The sequence below is a fragment of the Lepidochelys kempii genome, chromosome 25 (genome assembly GCF_965140285.1).
Source record: "Lepidochelys kempii isolate rLepKem1 chromosome 25, rLepKem1.hap1, whole genome shotgun sequence".
NCBI lineage: Eukaryota > Metazoa > Chordata > Testudines > Cheloniidae > Lepidochelys > Lepidochelys kempii.
Genome location: NC_136404.1, coordinates 18,323,904 through 18,346,424, shown reverse-complemented (window position 1 = coordinate 18,346,424; position 22,521 = coordinate 18,323,904). Strand labels below are relative to the sequence as shown.

The 22,521-nt window shown below is 58.1% G+C and overlaps 1 protein-coding gene across 2 annotated transcripts in view; it reads right to left on the bottom strand.

The window, feature by feature from the left end:
• The window catches only part of PDE4C (phosphodiesterase 4C), a 113,502-nt gene extending 90,981 nt beyond the window's left edge, over positions 1-22,521 (bottom strand). Inside the window, exons 1-2 of one of the 2 annotated variants that reach the window (XM_073323654.2) lie at positions 22,121-22,194; positions 17,471-17,546 (exon numbers count right to left, since the gene is read on the bottom strand). In XM_073323654.2, the coding sequence (XP_073179755.1) occupies positions 17,471-17,512 (42 nt within the window). In that variant the 5' untranslated portion in view covers positions 17,513-17,546; positions 22,121-22,194. Of the gene's footprint in view, positions 1-17,470; positions 17,547-22,120 lie in introns of both variants that reach the window. The other variant, XM_073323652.2, reaches the window with a different exon arrangement.

The window sequence follows — 22,521 nt, the reverse complement described above, 5'->3', positions numbered from 1 at the left end:
TGAGGAGTGAGTGCAAACGGGGTTGTCTAGCTCACTGCCCCCCAAAATGAACCCGGCTCATGGGTCCTGTTCTCTGTACCTACAAGCTCTGTTTTAGACCATGTTCCTGTCATCTAATAAACCTTCTGTTACTGGCTGGCTGAGAGTCATGTCTGACTGCGGAGTTGGTGGGCAGGACCCTCTGGCTTCCCCAGGACCCCGCCTGGGTGGGCTCGCTGTGGGAAGCACATGGAGGGGCAGAGGATGCTGAAAGCTCTGAGCTCAGACCCAGGAAGGTGGAAGCCATGTGAGCTGTTTGCCCTGCAGACAGGCTGCTCCAGAGAGACTTCACCCGAGTCCTGACTAGCTTTGTAGGGAGCAATTCCAGAGCATCACCCGGGGACGCCGTGACAAACACTTTTGCCTTTTGTGCATTATTATTGGTAATTCTACCATTTCCACTTAGTAATGGACCAGTACCATCATCAAGATTTTTTTTCCTAATAAACTTAAACTCCTTATTGTCCTTGTCTATGGCCAGCAGAATTATCTCCTTATGTCCCTTTGCTTCCCTTATCAATTTTCTTCACTTCCTAGCTTTTGATTTATATTCATTACTATCAATTTCCCCTTAACTGACTTTGTTTCCCCTCTAAACCAGGTTGTTTTTTTAACCAGTATATCTTATTTCAAATTGTAGTATTGTGGCTTTAACAAGTCCCAATTATCATTCACATTCTTCTGATTAAATCCTTCCTCCCAGCTGACCTGGCTCATAATTGCTTTCAGCTTTGTGAAATTGGCCTTTTTAAATCACCAAGTCTGAGTATCACTGGTCTGGGCTTTACTGTGTTTGCGTATCATAGATGTGATCCAGCCATGATCACTTGTCCTAAGTTGCTATTAATGCCGAGTTCTGTGATCAGTTCCAATTTGTTTGTCCCAATGAGGCTGAACACAGAATGCTCCTTCGAGTGCAGTCCCCGGTGGGTGAAGAGTCCCCACGCTGGCAGTAGTGAGGACTGCTGGGAGCTCGCCAATACTTGGGAGAAAGGCTAGAGCAAAGTCCTTCTGTCCTGCTGGGCACAGGGCTGAGGAGGAGGGAGGGAGGAATATCTCATCTTGTGCATGGGTCCCAGCTGCGATGGATGGTCACTGGGAGGGAGGACTAGCCTTGCACACATTGCAGGTTGCAAAGGACGCTTGTAAGAGGTTGACATTAATTAGCTCTTATTTACAATGCTAATTGCAATGACACTGTGCTGGTGCCAATAAATCACTCTGTTTAACAAACCTGCAGCAAGCTGCATCTGCTGCCACATTGATGGATGTCTGGGGGACTATTCCTTTAACTACAAAAAGAAGTATAAGAACAAACTCAGTGGCTAATTAAGCTGCAGGCAGCCTGGCACTGATAGATGCAGCAAGGCAGAAAGCACGCACCACGGCAGGAGACAGCTTCCCGCAGGGCCGCGAGCAGGTGTGGGGCACAGACAGGCTGATGGCTGGAAGGGAGCAGTTTCTAGAGCATGAAGTTCAGAGGCTGCTTCTCTGCTCTTGAGCCAGGAAACCAAGGCCACTCAGGCCTTGAGCAGCTGCCAGCCAAGCGGGGCAGCCAGCCCTGAGCAGAGAACAGAGGGAGCCCCTTCCACAGCCCTTCGCCGACACCAGGGGCAAACCGCACACAAACCTGCCTTCGTGTGGTGTTCACGCTGCAGGCTTTTAGTGCTGCCCTGGGCTCCTCCTGCCCTTCCACTGCCAGGATCCCACCCAAGACCGTCAGGGTCACGGGTCAGAGCAGGGGCAAACCTGAGGCTGGCTGAAGCTGAGGAGTTCATAGTCAGGTCCTGGCCAGGGGCAATGCCAAGGGTGGGAATTGGAGAGTGAGTTCAAATCAAGCCAGGAATTCAAGGGGCTGGCACAGTCATGGCAGCTGCAGAAGATCCACACTATTACCTAGATGCTTCCTAGAAGGCACCTTGGGCTTATATAGGGCAGGGAGCCAATCAGCCCCTGGGGCTGCTGCCTGTCAAACCCTGGAGGTGGAACTTCCCTGTCTGCATCCACAGCAGATCCTGGGAAGTGGCATGCCAGGTGGTTACAGCTGCTGCTGGGTGGCTCTGCAGGCCTGGGTTTTAGAGCCATGGGGCCTTCCCTCCCCCATGGGAGTTCTGGGGACACTTCCCATGCGGCACAGCTGCACACCCTTAACTCTGCCTGCATGGACCCTTGCCCCAGGGAGAGCACAGCGATACGGTCCCTGCTTGACGGGTGGGTCTGGGGTGGCACTTTGCTCAGGAGGCGTTTGACAGTCACTTTGCCCTGGGCCAAATGGACAGAGGAGGAGCTGGGCAAAGACAGGTCAGCCCCCTCCCGCGCATGGGGAATACCCAGACAAAGCCGCAACGTGGCCCTGCCCTGTGCCCCGGAGGACAGCCCCGCCTGCGGCTCTCCCATCGCGGGCTCAGGGCCTGGGCACCGAGTTGTTCTTGGGGCTGTTCCGCACCGAGCAGACACTGCACGGGGCGCTGCTCCACGGGGAGAGCCAGTTTCACATTTAATTTGCAATTGCCGTGCCAGTGGAGCGGGTGCGGCTGGCTGCGTAGTTGCGGCTCTGCTCAGACCTTGACTCTGCTGGAAATGCCACGGGCCGCTGGAGCAAGGCGCAGCAGCACCTCCCCTCCCTGGGCCACGTGCCGCTTCCAGGCTCACTAGCCCACTTCGACCCTCAGGCCGATGGTTCCAGCAATCCCATCACCAACGTCTGGGCATGTGCCACACGGTCTTTCCAGCCCTGACCCCAGTCAGCACCTGGCAGCAAGGGCAGCGCATGCTAATCTGCATGCGGAGGCCAAGCAGCAGGCTTGAGCCACCCACTGCCACCCCAGCAGGGGCAGCCCAGCCCTGGCTACGTCCGGTGACCGTGGGTGAGTCGTTAAGGCAAGGCCATGAAAAGCCAGGGTCCAAATTCCCTTCCCGCTGCGGCCCCCAGTGCGTAGGGGAGTCATGCCCACTCACGCCCAGGCCGACCCTTGGTCAGATGCCTGGCAGGGCGGTGTTAAGGCCTGCAATGCCTTTGTCACATGCACAGGGGCTGTGCCCGTGTCCTCCCCGCACCACAACCCAGAGGTGCCTGCGATTCTGGTACCGATCTCGGGCCTAATCCTGCAGGGTGCAGACTGTCCTGCGCAGTCAAAGAAGCTGGCAGAAGAGGAGGGTGCCCAGCCCTGCGCTGGGGCAAGGGCTGGCTCAGACTGGCCATTCTGTATCATTCCCCTTTCTGTGCTGCACACCAGCATCAGGACTGCCCCCGCTCCTGCTCCCACTGTGCTACCCCACAGCCCGGCCCGGCCCTAGCTATAAATAACGGGCTGGCTGGGGAGCCAGGAACACGACCTGCCCTCGCCCTCACATTCACAGGACTGGGCAAATCCTGGAAGCGTTCGTTCTGGACAGCTGCAATTAGAGTGACAGCCTGAAAAGCAGAGACAGGGTTCCCAGCTGCAGGCCTCACCCTGCCCTACCATGGTTAGTGGGCTTGGGAAGCCTTTAAACATAATTAGGAGAAATAAAGCCATTAATTTGCAATCCCCAACTGACGCAGCAAGGCCCTCTGGCCGGAGAGCACCCGCCCTGATGGAGGACGGATGGCCCAGGACCAGCTGCTGAGGGAAACCCTTCGCTCCCAGCCCACCCAGGGCTGTCACCTGCCCCGCGGCCCTGCTCAGCCAGGCGGCCGTCCAACCCACCAGCACTGCCACTGAGTAACCAGCCCCCCAGCACCCAACCAGGCAGCAAAAATGGAGGTGTTTCGATTCAGCAGAGCCCCAGGAAAATGACGCTTCCCAGACCCAGCCAGAGCAGCAGCTGCTGGAGGGAAAAGGCCCTTTGCAAAAGCTGGGTGAGCAGCTCGGTCTCTGGTCGATTGCCCAGAAAGGCTCGTTCCAGCCCTAGCAGAGGAACAGACCTAGCGCTGGTCTGAACAGCCCCACTGAGAGAGGAAGGCAATGGCAGGAGGAGGAGGGGTGGGCAGCAGCCACCCCCCACAGCTTGTGTGAGGTGCGAGGGAAGGGTAGGGGTGCGTGTGTGGGGGGGTGAGATGTGAGGGTGTGTGTGTGAGGGATGAAGGTGAGCGGGGTGCAGGGAGAGGGGTGCGAGGGAAGGGGGGAGGTGTGTGTGTGGGTGACTGTGAGGGGTGTGTGTGAGGAGGGGTGAAGGGATGTTGTTGAGAGGGGTGTGTGTGAGGGGTGTGTGTGAGGGAAGGGTGAGGGGATGTGGTTGTGAGGGGTGTGTGCGAGGCAAGGGTGGGGTGTGTGTGAGGGAAGGGTGAGGGGATGTGGTTGTGAGGGGTGTGTGCGAGGCAAGGGTGGGGTGTGTGTGAGGGAGGGGTGGGGGTGCAAGGGGTGCAGGTGAGTGGGGTGCAGGGAGAGGGGTGCGAGGGAAGGGTTGGGGGTGGAAGGGGGTGTGACTATGAGGAGTGTGTGTGAGGGAGGGGTGAAGGGATGTTGTTGTGAGGGGTGTGTGCAAGGCAAGGGTGGGGTGTGTGTGAGGGGTGTGTGTGAGGGAAGGGTGAGGGGATGTGGTTGTGAGGGGTGTGCGCGAGGCAAGGGTGGGGTGTGTGTGAGGGAGGGGTGAAGGGATGTTGTTGTGGGGGGGGTGTGAGGGAGGGGTGAGGGGATGTGGTTGTGAGGGGTGTGTGCGAGGCAAGGGTGGGGTGTGTGTGAGGGAGGGGTGGGGGTGCGAGGGGTGCAGGTGAGTGGGGTGCAGGGAGAGGGGTGCGAGGGAAGGGTTGGGGGTGGGAGGGGGTGTGACTGTGAGGAGTGTGTGGGAGGGAAGGGGTTGGGGGTGAGTGTGCGAGGAGGCCGATGGTTTGTTTATGTTGTGTGCTGGCTAAAAAGGCGAACAGCCCCCCTCCCGCTCCCTGCTCGGCCCCAGCCCTGAGCAGATGGTTTTTATCCTGCAGGCCTGAGAAGCTGCCACTGCCAGCAGGAGCCCTGAGGTGCGATGGCGGCCAGCCGGCTCCTTCCCTGCCCTTCCCTGCGCTCCGGCGAGCGACAGACAAGTGGGGGGGGCGCAGCGGGTCCCAGCCGCCGTGACGGGGGCTGCACTGGGCAGAGCCGGTGCCAGCCACTTCCCAAGGGACAAGTTCGCCACTGCAGCGCCCAGCTCCACTGCCCCGCTGCGGGACCGGAGCAGCACCGTGGCCCTTTCCCCAGGTCCCGGCCTCCTGCTAGAGCTCGCGGCACCTGCCCTGGCATGCCCCAGGCCGCCACCGGAGCACGAAAAGCGAAGCAGGCACGGAAAACCAGAGCGGGGGGGTATGGGGGGGCCGGGGTAGAGAGACAACGGTGCTCACATCTAGTCCATGATCCCAGCCTGCCTGCAAGAAAAACAGCCCCGGGGCAGGGCCTCGCACCCGCCACAAGACGGAGCCGGAAAGGGTCACAGGAACCCCACTCTGCTCATCCCCCACCTCAGCGATTCATTGTCACCCCCCCCCAGCCCCACATCAGCTCTGCCCCCGAATTCCCCACAGCAACCCCCCGCCATCAGCCCTGCTCCCAGCCCCCACACCAGCTTGGCCCCCAGCGGCTCACACTCCTGGAACCTGTCGCAGGCTTCCAGGATCTGCGGAGTCAGTGCGGGGCAAACAGCTCCACGCGCGGCCGAGGCCTGCAGCACCGGGGTGTGGAACCCCAGGGCTAGCCACGGCCGCCCGGGGCACCGCTACCCCCAACTCTGCAGTGCCCAGGGTGCCGAGCCAGCGTCCCTGCCTCGCCTGTCCCATCAGCACCCCCCGGGCTCCCTAACCCAGCCTGACAGGCAGGGACAGAGAAGCAGATGAGTGACAGGGTGTGCGCTCCTGGGTGACGGAGATGCTGCCTTCGCGGCTGCTTTGTCTCCCCTCCAGCAGCTGGAGCGTGGAGCTGGAGCCCAGAGCCCGGGTGCAATTCCTGCTATTTCTCCAGCTGTCTGTCAGGTGTCATGAAAGCAGCAACAACGATATCGTTTGCAAACGATCAGGCAGGCGTTTCATGCAGCAGCTTTAGAGCAATTCTGTGCCTTAGTGTAAAACTTCCCTGTTTCTCTCTTGATTAAAAGCAAGTTTTTAAAATATTCCTGCATTTCCTTTCCGTCAAACACGCCCAGGCTCCAAACAGACACCAGCCATTCGCCCTGGTGGTCCACCTGGGGTTGGGTTAACTCACCCCAGAGCTGGTTTCATTTACATCCAGGCCAGAGGAAACTTGGGCTCCAAACCACTGTTCTTCTCCCACCATGGCATGAACACCCAGCCTGACTGGCCACTGCTGCCAGGGTCCCGCTTCCCAGATCCTAGCCCCTGTGCAGAGCAGGGATCCCACAAAGGGAAGGGCAGGACTGACTGTTTCGCTGGGCCCAGAATGGAGCCCCCTCACACACTAGCAGAGGGGCAAGGAGTCAGGCTGCTCCCTCATCCCCCCGCCTAGTAGCCACATGTCACGGAGTCCCCGGGCGATGCTCTGGAACTGCTCCCCATGAAGCCAGGCAGGTCTCTGGGGTAGTCTCCTCTCTGGGAGCAGCCTGTCTGCAGGACACACAGCTCACCCAGCTTCCACCTTCCTGGGTCTGACCTCGGAGCATTCAGCATCCTCTGCCCCTCTGTGTGCTTCCCACAGCGAGTCCACTCAGGCGGGGTGTTGGGGAAGCCAGAGGGTCCTGCCCCCCAACTTCGCAGTCAGACGTGACTCTCAGCCAGCAAGTAACACAGAAGGTTTATTAGACGACAGGAACATGGTCTAAACCAGAGCTTGTAGGTGCAGAGAACAGGACCACTCAGCTGAGTCCATTTTGGCGGGCAGTGAGCCAGACAACCACGTCTGCACTTCACTCCATGTCCCAGCCAGCCCCAAACTGAAACTCCCTCCAGCCCCTCCTCCCCTGGGCTTTGTTCCTTTGGGGGGGGGGGGGCAGGAGGTCACCTGATTCCTTTGTTCTCCAACCCTTTAGCTCTCACCTTGCAGGGGGGAAGGGCCAAGCCATCAGTTGCCAGGAAACAGGGTGTCGGCCATTGTCTGTGTCCAGACCCCTGCACACACCTGCCCTCTAGGGCTCTGCAATGATCATACACCCTTACCCCACCACCTAGATACTTAAGAACTGCATAGGGGAAACTGAGGCACCCCCACACTATTCAGAGGAAACATTAAGAACAGTCCCGCTTCGTCACACCACATGCCCTGCTTGTGCTCAGGGCCGGGACCAGTGCACAGATCTCCCTCCGTGGTTGCCGTGCGCACACACAGCGGGGGGGGGGGGGGGGGCTGGGGAAGGGTCATAAGCACTGTCTCTTTCAGAGCAGCCCCAGCCTGTTCAGTCCTCGGCAGCAAATGGACTGAAGAGTCCACACAAAACTCTGTCTGCCAGGGGCTGCGGGGAGCTCACCCGTGGCTTGGCCAGGGACCTAGGGGGCTGGTGAGCTGGAGGCTCTCCAGGGAGACTGGCCTGTGCATGCCCCACACCCAAGCAGCTCAGAAATTCCAAGAGTGCCAGGCACTGCAGTCTATTGTGCCAGTGCCCAGTGCCTGAAACAAGCAGCCGGGCCCACAGATCGCAGGAGGAGGTGTCTGCAGGCAGGGGCTCGGTGCAGAGAGCAGCCCAACCCCCTTGCCCTGCACTGCAGAGGGAGGGGGGCCCACGTGGACTGCAGGATCTGGCAAGCGCAAGCTGTCCTGATGAGGCCCCCGGCTCAGAAGTCACAGCTCCTGGCCCCCTGGGACCAGCTGCAGCCACTCGGCACTAATGACGCCCTCCGCTGCATTCATGGCCTGGTGCTGAAGATCTGAATTACCTGATATGCCAGGGCCCGTCAGAGCCGAGGGGCTGCCCAGCACCCGCTGCTAATCGAGGGCCTCGGCGCTGCACTGTCGGGGGGCCTCAGAACACTTAGCCCGTTACTTCGCCGCTCGGCAGGGCTCTCCTCAGCCGCGGCCAGCCAGCTCCTAGGACTCTCCTGGGCCGGCGCTCAGGCTCCTTCCTCGCTGCAGGAGCAGGGCTGGAGACAGGCACGGCAGCTGGCGGCCTGACACAGAGCTCAGTGCAGGCAGCTGAGGCCAGGCTGCGTCTCCCCAGCGGGGGGGCAGGCCTAGGAGCTCCAGTGACTGTCTCACCTCAGACTAAAAGAAAAGGAGGACGAGTGGCACCTTAGAGACTAACCAATTTATTAGAGCATGAGCTTTCGTGAGCTACAGCTCGCTTCATCGGATGCATACTGTGGAAACTGCAGAAGACATTATATACACAGAGACCATGAAACAATACCTCCTCCCACCCCACTCTCCTGCTGGTAATAGCTTATCTAAAGTGACCACTCTCCTTACAATGTGTATGATAATCAAGTTGGGCCATTTCCAGCACAAATCCAGGTTTTCTCACACCCCCCCCCTTTTTCCAAAAACCACACACACAAACTCACTCTCCTGCTGGTAATAGCTTATTCAAAGTGACCACTCTCCTTACAATGTGTATGAAAATCAAGGTGGGCCATTTCCAGCACAAATCCAGGTTTTCTCGAAACAGCAGACTGGACTTCTACATAGAATGCTTCTGCCGACGTGCACGGGCTGAAATTGTGGAAAAGCAGCATCACTTGCCCCATAACCTCAGCCATGCAGAACACAATGCCATCCACAGCCTCAGAAACAACTCTGACATCATAATAAAAAAGGCTGACAAAGGAGGTGGTGTCGTCATCATGAATAGGTCAGAATATGAACAAGAGGCTGCTCGGCAGCTCTCCAACACCACTTTCTACAAGCCATTACCCTATGATCCCACTGAGAGTTACCAAAAGCAACTATAGCATTTGCTTAAGAAACTTCCTGAAAAAGCACAAGATCAAATCCGCACAGACACACCCCTGGAACCCCGACCTGGGGTATTCTATCTGCTACCCAAGATCCATAAACCTGGAAATCCTGGGCGCCCCATCATCTCAGGCATTGGCACCCTGACAGCAGGATTGTCTGGCTATCTAGACTCCCTCCTCAGGCCCTACGCTACCAGCACTCCCAGCTACCTTCGAGACACCACTGACTTCCTGAGGAAACTTCAATCCATCGGTGATCTTCCTGAAAACACCATCCTGGCCACTATGGATGTAGAAGCCCTCGACACCAACATTCCACACAAAGATGGACTACAAGCCGTCAAGAACACTATCCCCGATAATGTCACGGCTAACCTGGTAGCTGAACTTTGTGACTTTGTCCTTACCCATAACTATTGTACATTTGGGGACAATGTATACCTTCAGATCAGCGGCACTGCTATGGGTACCCGCATGGCCCCACAGTATGCCAACATTTTTATGGCTGATTTAGAACAACGCTTCCTCAGCTCTCGTCCCCTAACGCCCCTACTCTACTTGCGCTATATTGATGACATCTTCATCATCTGGACCCATGGAAAAGAAGCCCTTGAGGAATTCCACCATGATTTCAACAATTTCCATCCCACCATCAACCTCAGCCTGGTCCAGTCCACCAAGAGATCCACTTCCTGGACACTACAGTGCTAATAAACAATGGTCACATAAACACCACCCTATACCAGAAACCTACTGACCGCTATTCCTACCTACATGCCTCCAGCTTTCACCCTGACCACACCACACGATCCATTGCCTACAGCCAAGCTCTGCAATACAACAGCATTTGCTCCAACCCCTCAGACAGAGACAAACACCTACAAGATCTCTATCAAGCATTCTTACAACTACAGTACCCACCTGCGGAAGTGAAGAAACAGATTGATAGAGCCAGAAGAGTACCCAGAAGTCACCTACTCCAGGACAGGCCTAACAAAGAAAATAACAGAACGCCACTAGCCGTCACCTTCAGCCCCCAACTAAAACCCCTCCAACGCATCATCAAGGATCTACAACCTATCCTGAAGGATGATCCAACACTCTCACAAATCCTGGGAGACAGGCCAGTCCTTGCCTACAGATAGCCCCCCAACCTGAAGCAAATACTCACCAGCAACCACATACCACACAACAGAACTGCTAACCCAGGAACCTATCCTTGCAACAAAGCCCGTTGCCAACTGTGCCCACATATCTATTCAGGGGACACCATCACAGGGCCTAATCACATCAGCCACACTATCAGAGGCTCGTTCATCTGCACATCCACAAATGTGATATATGCCATCATGTGCCAGCAATGCCCCTCTGCCATGTACATTGGTCAAACTGGACAGTCTCTACGTAAAAGAATAAATGGACACAAATCAGAGGTCAAGAATTATAACATTCATAAACCAGTCAGAGAACACTTCAATCTCTCTGGTCACGCAATTACAGACATGAAGGTCACTATCTTAAAACAAAAAAACTTCAAATCCAGACTCCAGCGAGAAACTGCTGAATTGGAATTCATTTGCAAATTGGATACTATTAATTTAGGCTTAAATAGAGACTGGGAGTGGCTAAGTCATTATGCAAGGTAGCCTATTTCCCCTTGTATTTTCCTACCCCCCCCCCAGACATTCTGGTTAAACTTGGATTTATGCTGGAAATGGCCCACCTTGATTATCATACACATTGTAAGGAGAGTGGTCAGTTTGGATGAGCTATTACCAGCAGGAGAGTGAGTTTGTGTGTGGGTGGGGGGGGGGTGTGAGAAAACCTGGATTTGTGCTGGAAATGGCCCACCTGTTGATCACTTTAGATAAGCTATTACCAGCAGGACAGTGGGGTGGGAGGAGGTATTGTTTCATGATTTCTGTGTGTATATAAAGTCTGCTGCAGTTTCCACGGTAAACATCTGATGAAGTGAGCTGTAGCTCACGAAAGCTCATGCTCAAATAAATTGGTTAGTCTCTAAGGTGCCACAAGTACTCCTTTTCATTGTACGGAGAGTGGCCACTTTGGATTGCAAATTGGATACTATTAATTTAGGCTTAAATAGAGACTGGGAGTGGCTAAGTCATTATGCAAGGTAGCCTGTTTCCTCTTGTTTTTTCCTACCCCCCCCCCCCCCAGATGTTCTGGTTTAACTTGGATTTAAACTTGAAGAGTGGTCAGTTTGGATGAGCTATTACCAGCAGGAGAGTGAGTTTGTGTGTGTATGGGGGTGGGGGGGATGTGAGAAAACCTGGATTTGTGCAGGAAATAGCCCAACTTGATTATCATGCACATTGTGTAAAGAGTTGTCACTTTGGATGGGCTATCACCAGCAGGAGAGTGAATTTGTGTGGGGGGGTGGAGGGTGAGAAAACCTGGATTTGTGCTGGAAATGGCCCACCTGATGATCACTTTAGATAAGCTATTACCAGCAGGAGAGTGGGGTGGGAGGAGGTATTGTTTCATATTTTCTGTGTATATATAAAGCCTGCTGCAGTTTCCACGATATGCATCCGAAGAAGTGAGCTGTAGCTCACGAAAGCTTATGCTCAAATAAATTGGTTAGTCTCTAAGGTGCCACAAGTACTCCTTTTCTTTTTGCGAATACAGACTAACACGGCTGTTACTCTGAAACCTGTCATTGTAAAGAGAGTGGTCACTTTGGATGGGCTATTACCAGCAGGAGAGTGAGTTGGGGGGGGGGGCGGAGGGTGAGAAAACCTGGATTTGTGCTGGAAATGGCTCAACTTGATTATCATAAAGCCTGCTGCAGTTTCCACGATATGCATCTGAAGAAGTGAGCTGTAGCTCACGAAAGCTTATGCTCTAATAAATTGGTTAGTCTCTAAGGTGCCACAAGTCCTCCTTTTCTTTTTGCGAATACAGACTAACACGGCTGTTACTCTGAAACCTGTCATTGTAAGGAGAGTGATCACTTTAGATAAGCTATTACCAGCAGGAGAGTGGGGTGGGAGGAGGTATTGTTTCATGGTCTCTGTGTGTATAATGTCTGCTGCAGTTTCCACAGTATGCATCCGATGAAGTGAGCTGTAGCTCACAAAAGCTTATGCTCAAATAAATTGGTTAGTCTCTAAGGTGCCACAAGTCCTCCTGCTCTTTTTGCGAATGCAGACTAACACGGCTGTTACTCTGTCACCTCAGACTGTCCTTCCCCAGCCAGGAAATCCCTCCAGCACTCAGAGGGTCAAAGCTTTCATCCTCCTGTGCCGGGGCTAATCCAGGGGCTCAGTCTGGAGCGCTGGGTACCTGATACGGTACTCCAGGGCTGCCCCAAGAGCCCAGGGCCTGGTCTAGGGGCTGGTGGGGAGCCAGGAGACCTGGGTTCGGTTCCTAGTTCTCTCAGTAACCTTGCGGGTCCCTTCTCCGTGCTGTTCCCCTGGCTGGTTAGCAGCCCTTCCAGCAAAGATGGTGCAGTGCTGAGCACAGTGGGGCCCCTGTCTGGGCTGGGGCCTGTCATTGCCCCTGAGATAGGAATTCGTAGGAGCTTTGGGGGTACGAGTCCCTGTCAGACAGCAGAGAGCTGGGGGCTGCAGGGAGGTGCCAGCAGACACAGGTCACATCTGCTCCATTGTTCCAGTGACAATGGAAGGCCATAATTCATGAGAGAGGCAGGGGCTGGGCCAGTGGGGCCTAGTGCTGCTGGGTTTGCCCCGTTAGCGACTCATTGCTGCCGGGTGAGATGCTCTGTTCTGGCCCTGGAGAAGGGCCCTGCTGTTAACCCCACTGTGAAACGCCAGCAGACAGGACATTTCAGCCTCTTCCCTTTTTTGGCTGAAGAATGTGAACGATAAGGAAAGACTCATTTCCTGAGGGTGCTGCGTGTGTAAAGGGCCGAACCAGCCTGCAGCCTCCCACCTCCCCACACTGGGGGGCACCCAGGGAACAAGGCAGGGGTCAGTGTAATGGGAACCAGCGACATAACCAGGGAGCAAGCGAAGGCCCCGCTAGCAAAGGGAGGGGCAGCTCCAGAGAGAGAGAGAGAGGTCAGCTGGGGGCAGAGCCCCCGCAGCCTGCTGTGCATAGATGGGGCTACAGAACAAGCCGGCTTTGGCCCAAAGCCCAGGCCCTCCGCTCGGGGCTCTAGGAGCAGCTCCTCAGCGCAGGGGAGTGTCTGAGCCATGAAGAGGGAGGATTGAGACCAGGCAGCAGAGGGCAATGGTGAGCGTACACCTGTCGCTCTAAGCGTGCACCTCTAAGCTATGTCTGCACGCTGTTTAAGGCGGGCAGGGTCCAAACCTGCAACCCCCCCAGCAAGCTAGAAATAGCAGTGGTGACGGGGAGTAAAGACACATACCCGAGTACTGACCCTACCGGGCTCTCCGCTCGGCCAAGCTGTACCCCCGGCTCGCCCACTCGCCCCATGGCCTCCCCGCCTTTCACTGCCGCCTTCCACTGAGCCCTGTAGCTACATGCTACAGCATGGCCACGGCCGGCTTCTCACCGGGGTGGGTAGCAACGCGTCCCCTGCCCGCCCCCATCCTGGGGCCGCAGCCTGTGTGCAGAGGCTGCTTTCCTGGGCCCAGGGAGGTCTCACTCAGCAACAGCTCACTGGATCATGCCCCTCCCTTTAGCTCCGAGGAGACGGGCTGTGGCAGGAGTGGTCCTTTCCCTGTGCCACGAGCTCTGCCGCTGGCAGTGGCCGGCCAGGAGCCGCTGCACCAAGGAGGTTAATGGCCAGAGGGGGCTTGGGTTAGGGTTAGGGCAGGGTGCGGCTGGCTCCCAGCAGAGCCGCGCTGAGCTATGGTAAGTAAGGAGCCTGGTCTGGGCATAGGGAGGAATAAAGGGGGGCAGCGCCCTGGCACCTAAGGAAAGAGCTTCCTGGAGTCAGGCAGGGCTGGAGCAGGGGGAGCTGGGGAGCAGATTGGCGCGCGCAGGCCCTGGGTGCAGTGGGGCACACAGCTGCTGTGCGGGTTGGGAGGGGTGCCCCCCATGGTGAAGCTGCATTTGCAGTGGGAGGGTGTCTCGTTCCCAAAGCAAGTGGGTTGGGCTCTCTCACTCCAGCTAAGAGGTTTATCCCGTCACCCATCACCAGGGTATCTGGGCACCTTCCCATAGAAAATCAATGGGAATAGCGCAGTCTGTGGACTCTAGGGAGGCCCTGGCACATCTCCCTTTTTAGGGTAAAATCTCGGCTGGGGGGAGGGGGAGGGGTTGAAGTTTTTTAAGATTTTAAATTGAATGTTTTGGGGCCAGCATGGTGCATCCCACACACTACCAGGGCTGATCCACTGGCAGGCCTCAGAGAGCCTCTCCTCACCCCCCAGCCTGCCCCCCATGCCAGGTGCAAAGCAGTGGCCGTTTGGTGAGAGCTGGGTCAGGGGTCACAAGGCACCAGCCTCGGAGGTGGCCAGCGCAGTGGAAAATCCTCTAGGGGCCGAATGTACAATTATCCCAGGAATAATAATAATTAACTGCCCATTAGGGACATAATTAACTCCCGCTAAGTGCTCTAATCTCCGTTATTAGTGCCCTGGAGCGGCAGCAGGTGGGCCGGCTTGGGAAGGTGGGGAGAATGTGCCTCTCATGCTCACGGTCATGTTCATTTCAAGGGAGCTTGATAGCCGACTCCCAGTGCCGGGGATGCTGCTGCCTTTCCTCCAGCACCCCCTCGCACGCCTGGCAAGGGAGAGGGGAGAACCCAGGTCCCAGCAGGGAGTGGTGTGCGTGGGGCCCGGGGGTGCTGCAGGGCTGGGCTCACACCAAGGCAGGGGGAATTTCCCGCCCCTGGCGGGGCCCTACCCTGCCACTTGACAGACTGCAAGTGGGCAGGGAGCTGGCTAGCAGCGCCCACCTGCTGTGTGTTGGCTCCTTGAGCCGTAACCAGGGAACCGCAGGATCCAAACAAGCAAAGTGGCTTTTAGTCCAGGTGCTCTAATGCCCCCAGCCGCAAGCCGCTGGAGCGGAGACAGAGGCGCAGCCGGAGCGTGCTGGGGCGTGTTTGCTGCAGCACGGGGCTGGGGTCGGCAGCTCTGACATTAGGAGGCCTCTCAGGTTAATGAAGCAGCAGGAGCTGGTGCTAAATCGCTAACGAGGCGGGCACCTGTGGCCAGTTGCACCTGGCGGAGCCCCCAGCAGATGCTAGGCCGAGCTGAGTGCAGCAGTGTGAGAGCGGGCACTCGGGAACATCACCCCACCCTGGCCAAACCCAACCACAGCGCTGGGCTGGCCCCTGCCAGGCTCTGCCTAGCACAGGAACCTTAACCCCTAGCTAGCCGCACGGGACCGCAGAGCAAGCCACACGCCACACGCCGGCCAGAGCCAGCCCCCGGGACATGCTCAGACGCCCATAAGTCACTAGTGCCTGGGGCGTGAGGGCAGAGGCCCATTAGCAGGGAGGGGAGGAAGCTGTTACCCCAAGCCACAGCCACCACCGTGGCACTCTCCACACCCCAGTTCCTGGGCCCCAGGATTTGCTCATCACATAGAATCACAGAAGTGTCGGGCTGGGAGGGACTCGAGAGGTTGCTGAGCTGAGACCAAGTAAACCCAGACCAGCCCTGACAGGGGCTTGTCCAGCCTGGTCTTAAACCCCTCCGAAGACGGGGATTCCACCACCTCTCTGGGGAGCCTGTTTCAGGGCTCATCTCCCTCCGTTAGAAAGTGTTTCCTCATTTCTAAGCTACAGCTCCAGGGCTGCAGACTGAGCCTGTTACTCCACATCCTACCTTCGGCTGCCTCACAGAACAATCAACCACAATCAGCCCTTCACGGATTTGCAGATGGGTACCAGGTCCTGCCTCGGACTGCTTTTCTCCAGACTGGACATACCCAGGGTGTTTAACCTTTTTAACCTCAGGATTTCTAACGCTGTGATGAGCTCTGTCGCTCTCCTCCAGACTCTCCCGTTTGTCCCCATCTTTCCTAACGTGCAGCACCGAGAACTGGACACAGGACTCAGCTGAGGCCTCGCCAGTGCTGAGTAAACCAGGCCAATGGCCTCCCGTGTCTTAATACCACACTGCTGCCAATACACCCCAGAACGAGCTTAGCCTTTGTCACAACTGCACCACATCGCTGACTCGTTCCCTTTGTGATCCTGCTCCGCAGCTCTCCCACCTCGCCAGTTAGTCCCCGGTTTGTAGCTATGCATGTGATTGTTTGGGGGGAGGGACAGCTCAGTGGTTTGAGCATTGGCCTGCTAAACCCAGAGTTGAGTTCAATCCTTGAGGGGGCCATTTAGGGATCTGGGACAAAAATAAGGGATGGTTCTTGGTCCTACTGTGAAGGCAGGGGACTGGACTTGATGACCTTTCAAGGTCCCTTCCAGCTCTAAGAGATAGGTATATCTCCACATTAATTAGCTAATTTGTCCTTCCTAAGTGACACACTTTGCCCTTGTCCTCATGGAGTTCCATCTTGTTGGATTCAGACCAATTCGTCCAAGTCTCCAATTCTCCTGTCCTCCCAAATGCTTGCAACCCCTCTCTGCTTTATGACAGGTTTTAGAGTAACAGCCGTGTTAGTCTGTATTCGCAAAAAGAAAAGGAGGACTTGTGGCACCTTAGAGACTAACAAATTTATTTGAACATGAGCTTTCGTGAGCTACAGCTCACTTCATCGGATGTAGCTCACGAAAGCTCATGCTCAAATAAATTGGTTAGTCTCTAAGGTGCCACAAGTACTCCTTTTCTTTCTGCTTTATGTTATCTGCAGCTCTTATCAGCAAACTCTCCACTCCATTAGCCATGTCACTAATGAACACAGCCAGGCCTGGTTTCTGTGGGACCCACTCGATGCACCTCCCAGCTAGAAAGCGAACCACTGGTAACCCCCGAAGTTCTGTCTTTGGGCCAGTCACGCACACACCTCAGTCACTTTATCTGGACCCACATGCCACAGTTTGCTTATGAGACTGGGTCAGACGTGAAGGGAGGATGCGGCTGCCACTGTCCGTCCCAGCGCCGAGGGCTCTGTGAGGCCCCCTGAGCAGCTGGGGCGGGCGCTCAGGGCTGGGGACGAACGCTCGCTTGGTGGCTCGCTAGCAAAGGCCGTGAGATGGGGAAAGTTTCCTTCCTTCCTTCCTGAGGCAGAGACTAGGCACGGCTGGGGGCAGCGCTGCTCCGAGGAGGCTCTCAGCCTCGCTCTCCGCCCCGGCACACGCAGAAAAGCTCATCCAGACCCGGGGAGCTGGGCTGGGGAGGGGGACCAGCCCCAGTCTCAGCTGGGCCAGAACATGCGAGGTGCACCACAGGGACACAGCAGCCAAATGAACCAGAGGCCACTTCCCCCCAGCCTGGGGTGGGTATGACGCTGACACTTGCAGCAGCTGCCCCGCCTCGCCCCCTGGTTAGGGATTACAGGCCCCACAACCGTCCCCCACCCGGGGTCTGTGCTGCTTGTCCCCTCCCCAACATCAGCCCCCCACCCCCTTTTGTTAGCAGCATTGACCCTTTTCCCCTCCCCGCGCTGGGGCCCAGCCTGGCCGGTTCCTGCAGCATCCGGGCTATAGTCCTGAGCAGCACTGCCGGCCCCAGCCCCAGATGCCGTCTGGGCTGCACAGCGTGACCGGGATCCACTCCGCCTGGCCAGCTGGGTTCCCAGTGGGGTGCCCTACCCCCGCCGGCCTCCAGCCGCGCTCACCTCCATGCTCAGGAAGGACAGGGCTGTCCGACTCCGCCTCATCCTGGCCCCTGCTCCAGCTGGCCCCGGTCCTTCCCTGCAACCAAAGGAGGAGGAGAGGGTCAGGCTTCTCATGGCTTTTGCCTTCGGCGGGTCTTGCCCTCAGCTCTAGGGCAGGGTCTCGCCCGCCCTGCACTGGATCTGGGGAGGCTGGCAGGGGACGGCTGGGAAGTGGAAGCCAGACCTGCAGGCGCTCGAGCCCGGAGCGATGGGGTGGCTCTGAAGGGTGCTGAGGGGGAGGGGGTAGATCACCCCCCGCTGCAGGATACCTGCCCTGTCAGGCCCCAGCTGAGCTGAAAGCAAGACTCCAGCCACTGGCCCCCTAATTTGAACCCCCCTCATCGATAGATCCCTCCCAGCCAGCACCCCGGGGTGGGGGCAAAGCGCCTCCAGTCAGGGCAGTTTCCGGCCTCCCAGCACAGCGAAACCAGGTGACGGCCCCACTCAGGGCCAGCGCTACCCAGGTGGCAAACCATCACCCAGGGCTCGGTGGGCCTCTCTGGGACCTGGGAGCTGCTGAAAGGAGACCTCCCAACGCGGCCAGAATCACGGCTGCCCCAGCTACACCAACCCTGGGCCTTTGGCTTCAGCCTGTGTCCGGGGCGGAGGGGAAGGTTTTGCTCACGTCCACCTGCAAAACTCTGATCCTCAGAGACATGGAGCAGGAGGGGATGGAGCCCCGGTGAGCCCCACATGCCCGGGGTCAGGCAGTGCCAAGGGGGGAGGTGTCACCTCCTGCTCTTTTGGAGACATTTCTTGTATGTTCATTTGTGGGGGATCAAACAGAGTGAGCGGGTGGAGGCTGCGTCTGGCGGGATGGCGCCAGCTGATCCTTGCCCCATTGGAGGCTGGGGCCTTGTCCCCAGCACCGCAGGGTCTGGACGCCTGGCACAGCAGAGTGGACAGGGCAGAGGGGTGGGGGTGGGGTGGGGGATTGGATAAGGGGCAGGAGCTCCCAGGGGGCAGTAAGGAGACAGGGGGCGATGGGGTAGAGGTTGTCAGGAGACAGGGAGCGGGGGGGTTGGATGGGGGTGGGGTCCCGGGAGTCAGGGGGTCCTGGAAGGGAGGGGACAGGGAGCAGGGGGGATTAGATCGGGGGTGGGGTCCTTGGGGGTGCAGTTAGGGCAGGGGGTCTGGGGAGGGGGTGGTCAGGGGACAAGGAGCAGGGGGGTTGGATGGGTGGGGCATTCTGAGGGGGGCAGTCAGGGGGTGGGAAGTGGGAGGGGGCGGATGGGGGCAGAGGCCAGGCTGTTTGTGGGGGCACAGCCTTCCCTACCCGGCCCTTCGTACAGTTTCGCACCCCGATGTGGCCCTCAGGCCAAACAGTTTGCCCACCCCTGAACAAGGCGATAAAGACTCGCTCCTGTGAGAGTGTCGATTGCAGCTGAGGGCCCTGTGGCAGCTGGCATCATCCCCCAGCCTGGTCAGCCCCGGCCCCCAGCAGCGTGGAGGGGGCATCTGTCCTTCACCAGTCAAACGCTCCCCTGCAGCACAGCGAAGGCTGAGCAGGAGTCTCTCTCACGGCCCCAGGGCTGTATAAATCTCCCCTCCACACCAGGGAATGATTAAATTCCAGGCCTGGGAGAATGAGGGCAAAGGGCCGCGATGCCGAGCAATCCTCAGCCAGCTCTGGGCCCCAGCCTGCCCCGGGAATGGGCCGCACTTGGCAGCAGGCCAAGCCATCCGGCCCAGAACTTGGCTGCTATTTCATTCCCTCTCTGGGGCATTGATAACCAACCTTGAGCAGGCGGGAGAGGGAATGGCACCAGCTTCCTTCTACTGCGCCCTCCTCCTACGGGGCCCTGGCGGGGGGGAGGTTGTTCCAGCTCCTTGGGGCTCCAGCGGTGGAAGGAGGCAGTGTTCCTCCCCCAGGAATGTGCACCTGGCTAACCCCACTTAAGCATTTGCAAAGCAGTGGAAGCCCCTTCCCCACGCCCAGCTCTGTGCATCTCAGGGCCAGCTCCCTGTAGGTCGGCCACGGAGCCTAGAGGCGTCCAGCCAGGCTGGGGCCAGTAGTGCCCCACTGGAGGAGGTGCTCAGGTGGGAACTCTACCAGGCAGCGCTGGGTCCCCCTCCCCCAGCACAGCCCCACTGGCCAGGGGAGAGGGGAGAGTGAGTCCAGCTTCCTGCGGCATCTGAGAGGCAGCCACTCAAGGCGACCTGCTCCCCGGGCCTGTGCTGCAGCACACAACCCAGTCCAGGGCGCAGCCCACACCGGCCAGCTGGTCTAGAGAAGCAGGAACAACCGGCCCCAGGAGCACATGGCCCACGAGCTCTGGGCTCCAGGGCGTCCCTGGCCTTGCCAGGGGTGAAGGCCAGTCCTGCCCAGCCCAGAAGCAGACTGCGAGGTGCCAAACGGGGAGGGGGGGGTGCATCGGGCTCTCCGGGGAGAGATCCCAGAGCTTCCCTGCAGCAGAGTCAGGCAGGCGGGACGGCACCGGAGGGGTACGGAGGGCCAGGTCCCTGTGCCCTGCAGGTGTTCACAGCTCAGCCCAGCCCCCCAGGAGGACCCTTGCTGTGAACGCCCCGACGACTTCAGACGATTGAACCCTGAGAATGTCGGGAACACCCAGGGCTGGGAGGGGCCTGACAGGCTGGGAGCCGCATGTGACTCCCAACTGCTGCTGCTAGCAGGGGCTAGGGGGGATCCCAGGGAACCCCCAGGCTCAGCGCAAGGCAGCAGGCCATGGGCTGCCACCTCTATGGCTGCTGAGAACCAGCTCCCAGGGGCTGGCCCTGCAAGTCCCTACAGGAGCTGCTGTCAGACTGGGGCACATCTGCGGCTGCTCGTCCAGGCATCGGGCTGTCTTTGAGGTGCAGCTTCAGGCTGTAGCAGCCTGACAGGCCTTTAGCCGGGGCTGGGTGGGGGAGCTGGCCTGCAGCGGGGTGCCTTAGGGGAAGAGCTTGTTCTCTCCGGTCTAAACCAGTGGGGTCTGGAGCCAGGAATGGTGCAGACTGCCCACCTCACAGATCTGCTGATGCCCCTCAACTCCAATAGCAGCCCCCCATTATTCCAGTCCTGCCTCCCCTATGGGGGTGACAGAGGCACCCTCTGCGCTGTGGGACCCCGTCCCAATAGGGTGGGCAGGGAAAGCTCCGCCAGACTTCCTGCCTGCAGCCCCTCCATCCCGAGCCCATAGGTCAGGAGTGGCAGACGCCCACCTGGCCCTACAGCCCCCAGAGCGAAGAAGCCAGCTAGACGGGAAGGTGTGACAAAGTGGGACTGTTCTTAATGTTTCCTCTGAATAGTGTGGGGGTGCCTTAGTTTCCCCTATGCAGTTCTTAAGTATCTAGGGGGTGGGATAAGGGTGTATGATCATTGCAGAGCCCTAGAGGGCAGGTGTGTGCAGGGGTCTGGACACAGAGAATGGCTGACACCCTGTTTCCTGGCAACTGATGGCCTGGGCCCTTCCCCCCTGCAAGGTGAGAGCTGAAAGGTTGGAGAACAAAGGAATCCGGTGACCTCCTGGCCCGGAAAGGGACAAAGGCCAGAGGAGGAGGGGCTGGAGGGAGTTGCAGTTTGGGTCTGGTTGGGGAAATGGAGTGAAGTGCAGACGTGGTTGTCTGGCTCACTGCCCCCCAAAATGGACCCGTCTGAGGTGTCCTGTTCTCTGCACCTACACACTCTGGTTTAGACCATGTTCCTGTCGTCTAATAAACCTTCTTGTGTTACTGGCTGGCTGAGAGTCACGTCTGAGTGCGGAGTTGGGGGGCAGGACCCTCTGGCTTCCCCAGGACCCCGCCTGGGTGGACTCGCTGTGGGAAGCACACGGAGGGGCAGAGGATGCTGAATGCTCCGAGGTCAGACCCAGGAAGGTGGAAGCCGGGTGAGCTGTGTGTCCTGCAGACAGGCTGCTCCCAGAGAGGAGACTCCCCCAGAGTCCTGCTTGGCTTTGTAGGGAGCAGCTCCAGAGCATCGCCCGGGGACTCCGTGATAGAAGGTGATGGAGGGATCTCTGCTTGTGGCCTGGGAGCTCCAGCTGCTCTGCCTCAGAGCACAGACCCGTCTCTGCCCAGCTCTCTGGGGACGTTCGATCCCACCGGAGGGCTGGGCTCTGGGAATCACCAGGGGGTAGTTCTCTGGACATCAGCCTGGGTGATCACAGTGGGACCTTCTGGCCTTGGCAGGGGCGAGAAGGTTTGACCCGCAGTGTCCTGACGGGCCCCTGCCCTGGCTGGTAGCACGACCTGAGAGCCTGGCGCTAATCCGGAACACCCACCAGAGGGGCAGCCGCCCTCCTGTCCACACACCCCATGCGCTGCAGCCCAGCTGCATGGCACATGCTGGCAACGCTGCCAGCCAAGGTTGCAGAGGCACGAGGGAGCCCAGAAATTCCAGGCAAGTCAGAGCTGCAAACGACTGCCCCGGGCACTACTCCACATGCCGGGCCCTTAACACGCAAACCCACTGCCACCAAGTACACCTCGAACCAGCCAGGGCCCCTCGCACAAGGCCTGGCTGAGTGCCCCGCCACTCGCTGCTAGCAGAATCTCAGGGATCCCTGCCCCCAAGACTCTACGACGCACACGCTTTGCCTGCTGTTATTTGAGTTTTGAACAACAGCCACGTTCCCACCTGCCTGTGCTAGCCCCACGTCCGCAGAGACTTACACTGAGTGGCTGCCAGCGGGGCAGGGACGCCGAGTCTGTCCGTGGGCCGCCGGAGCAAGCAGAGGGGAAGTATTTAGCAAACCGTCTGCATGTGATCCAGCGGGCAATAGCACGGTCTGGAGCAAGCAATATTAACATGCAGCTTTCTCTGCACTTTTCTGCGGTCCTTAACTCTTCGCTGCCTGGATGACAATGCTTCCCACTCAGAGCAGAGACCCTGCAGATGGCCCAGAGCTGCGGTAACACAGACCCTCACATGCGCCAGTCTGCCCTCCAGCAGCCGGAGGAAGGCGTTTGCTTTCTGTGCGTTTGCATGTTTGCTACCCCCTTTGATTTACGTGTGTCCCGAGAGACCTGGCAAAGTTTCCTCTGCACAGGGAGCGGCTGGGCGCTCTACTGGT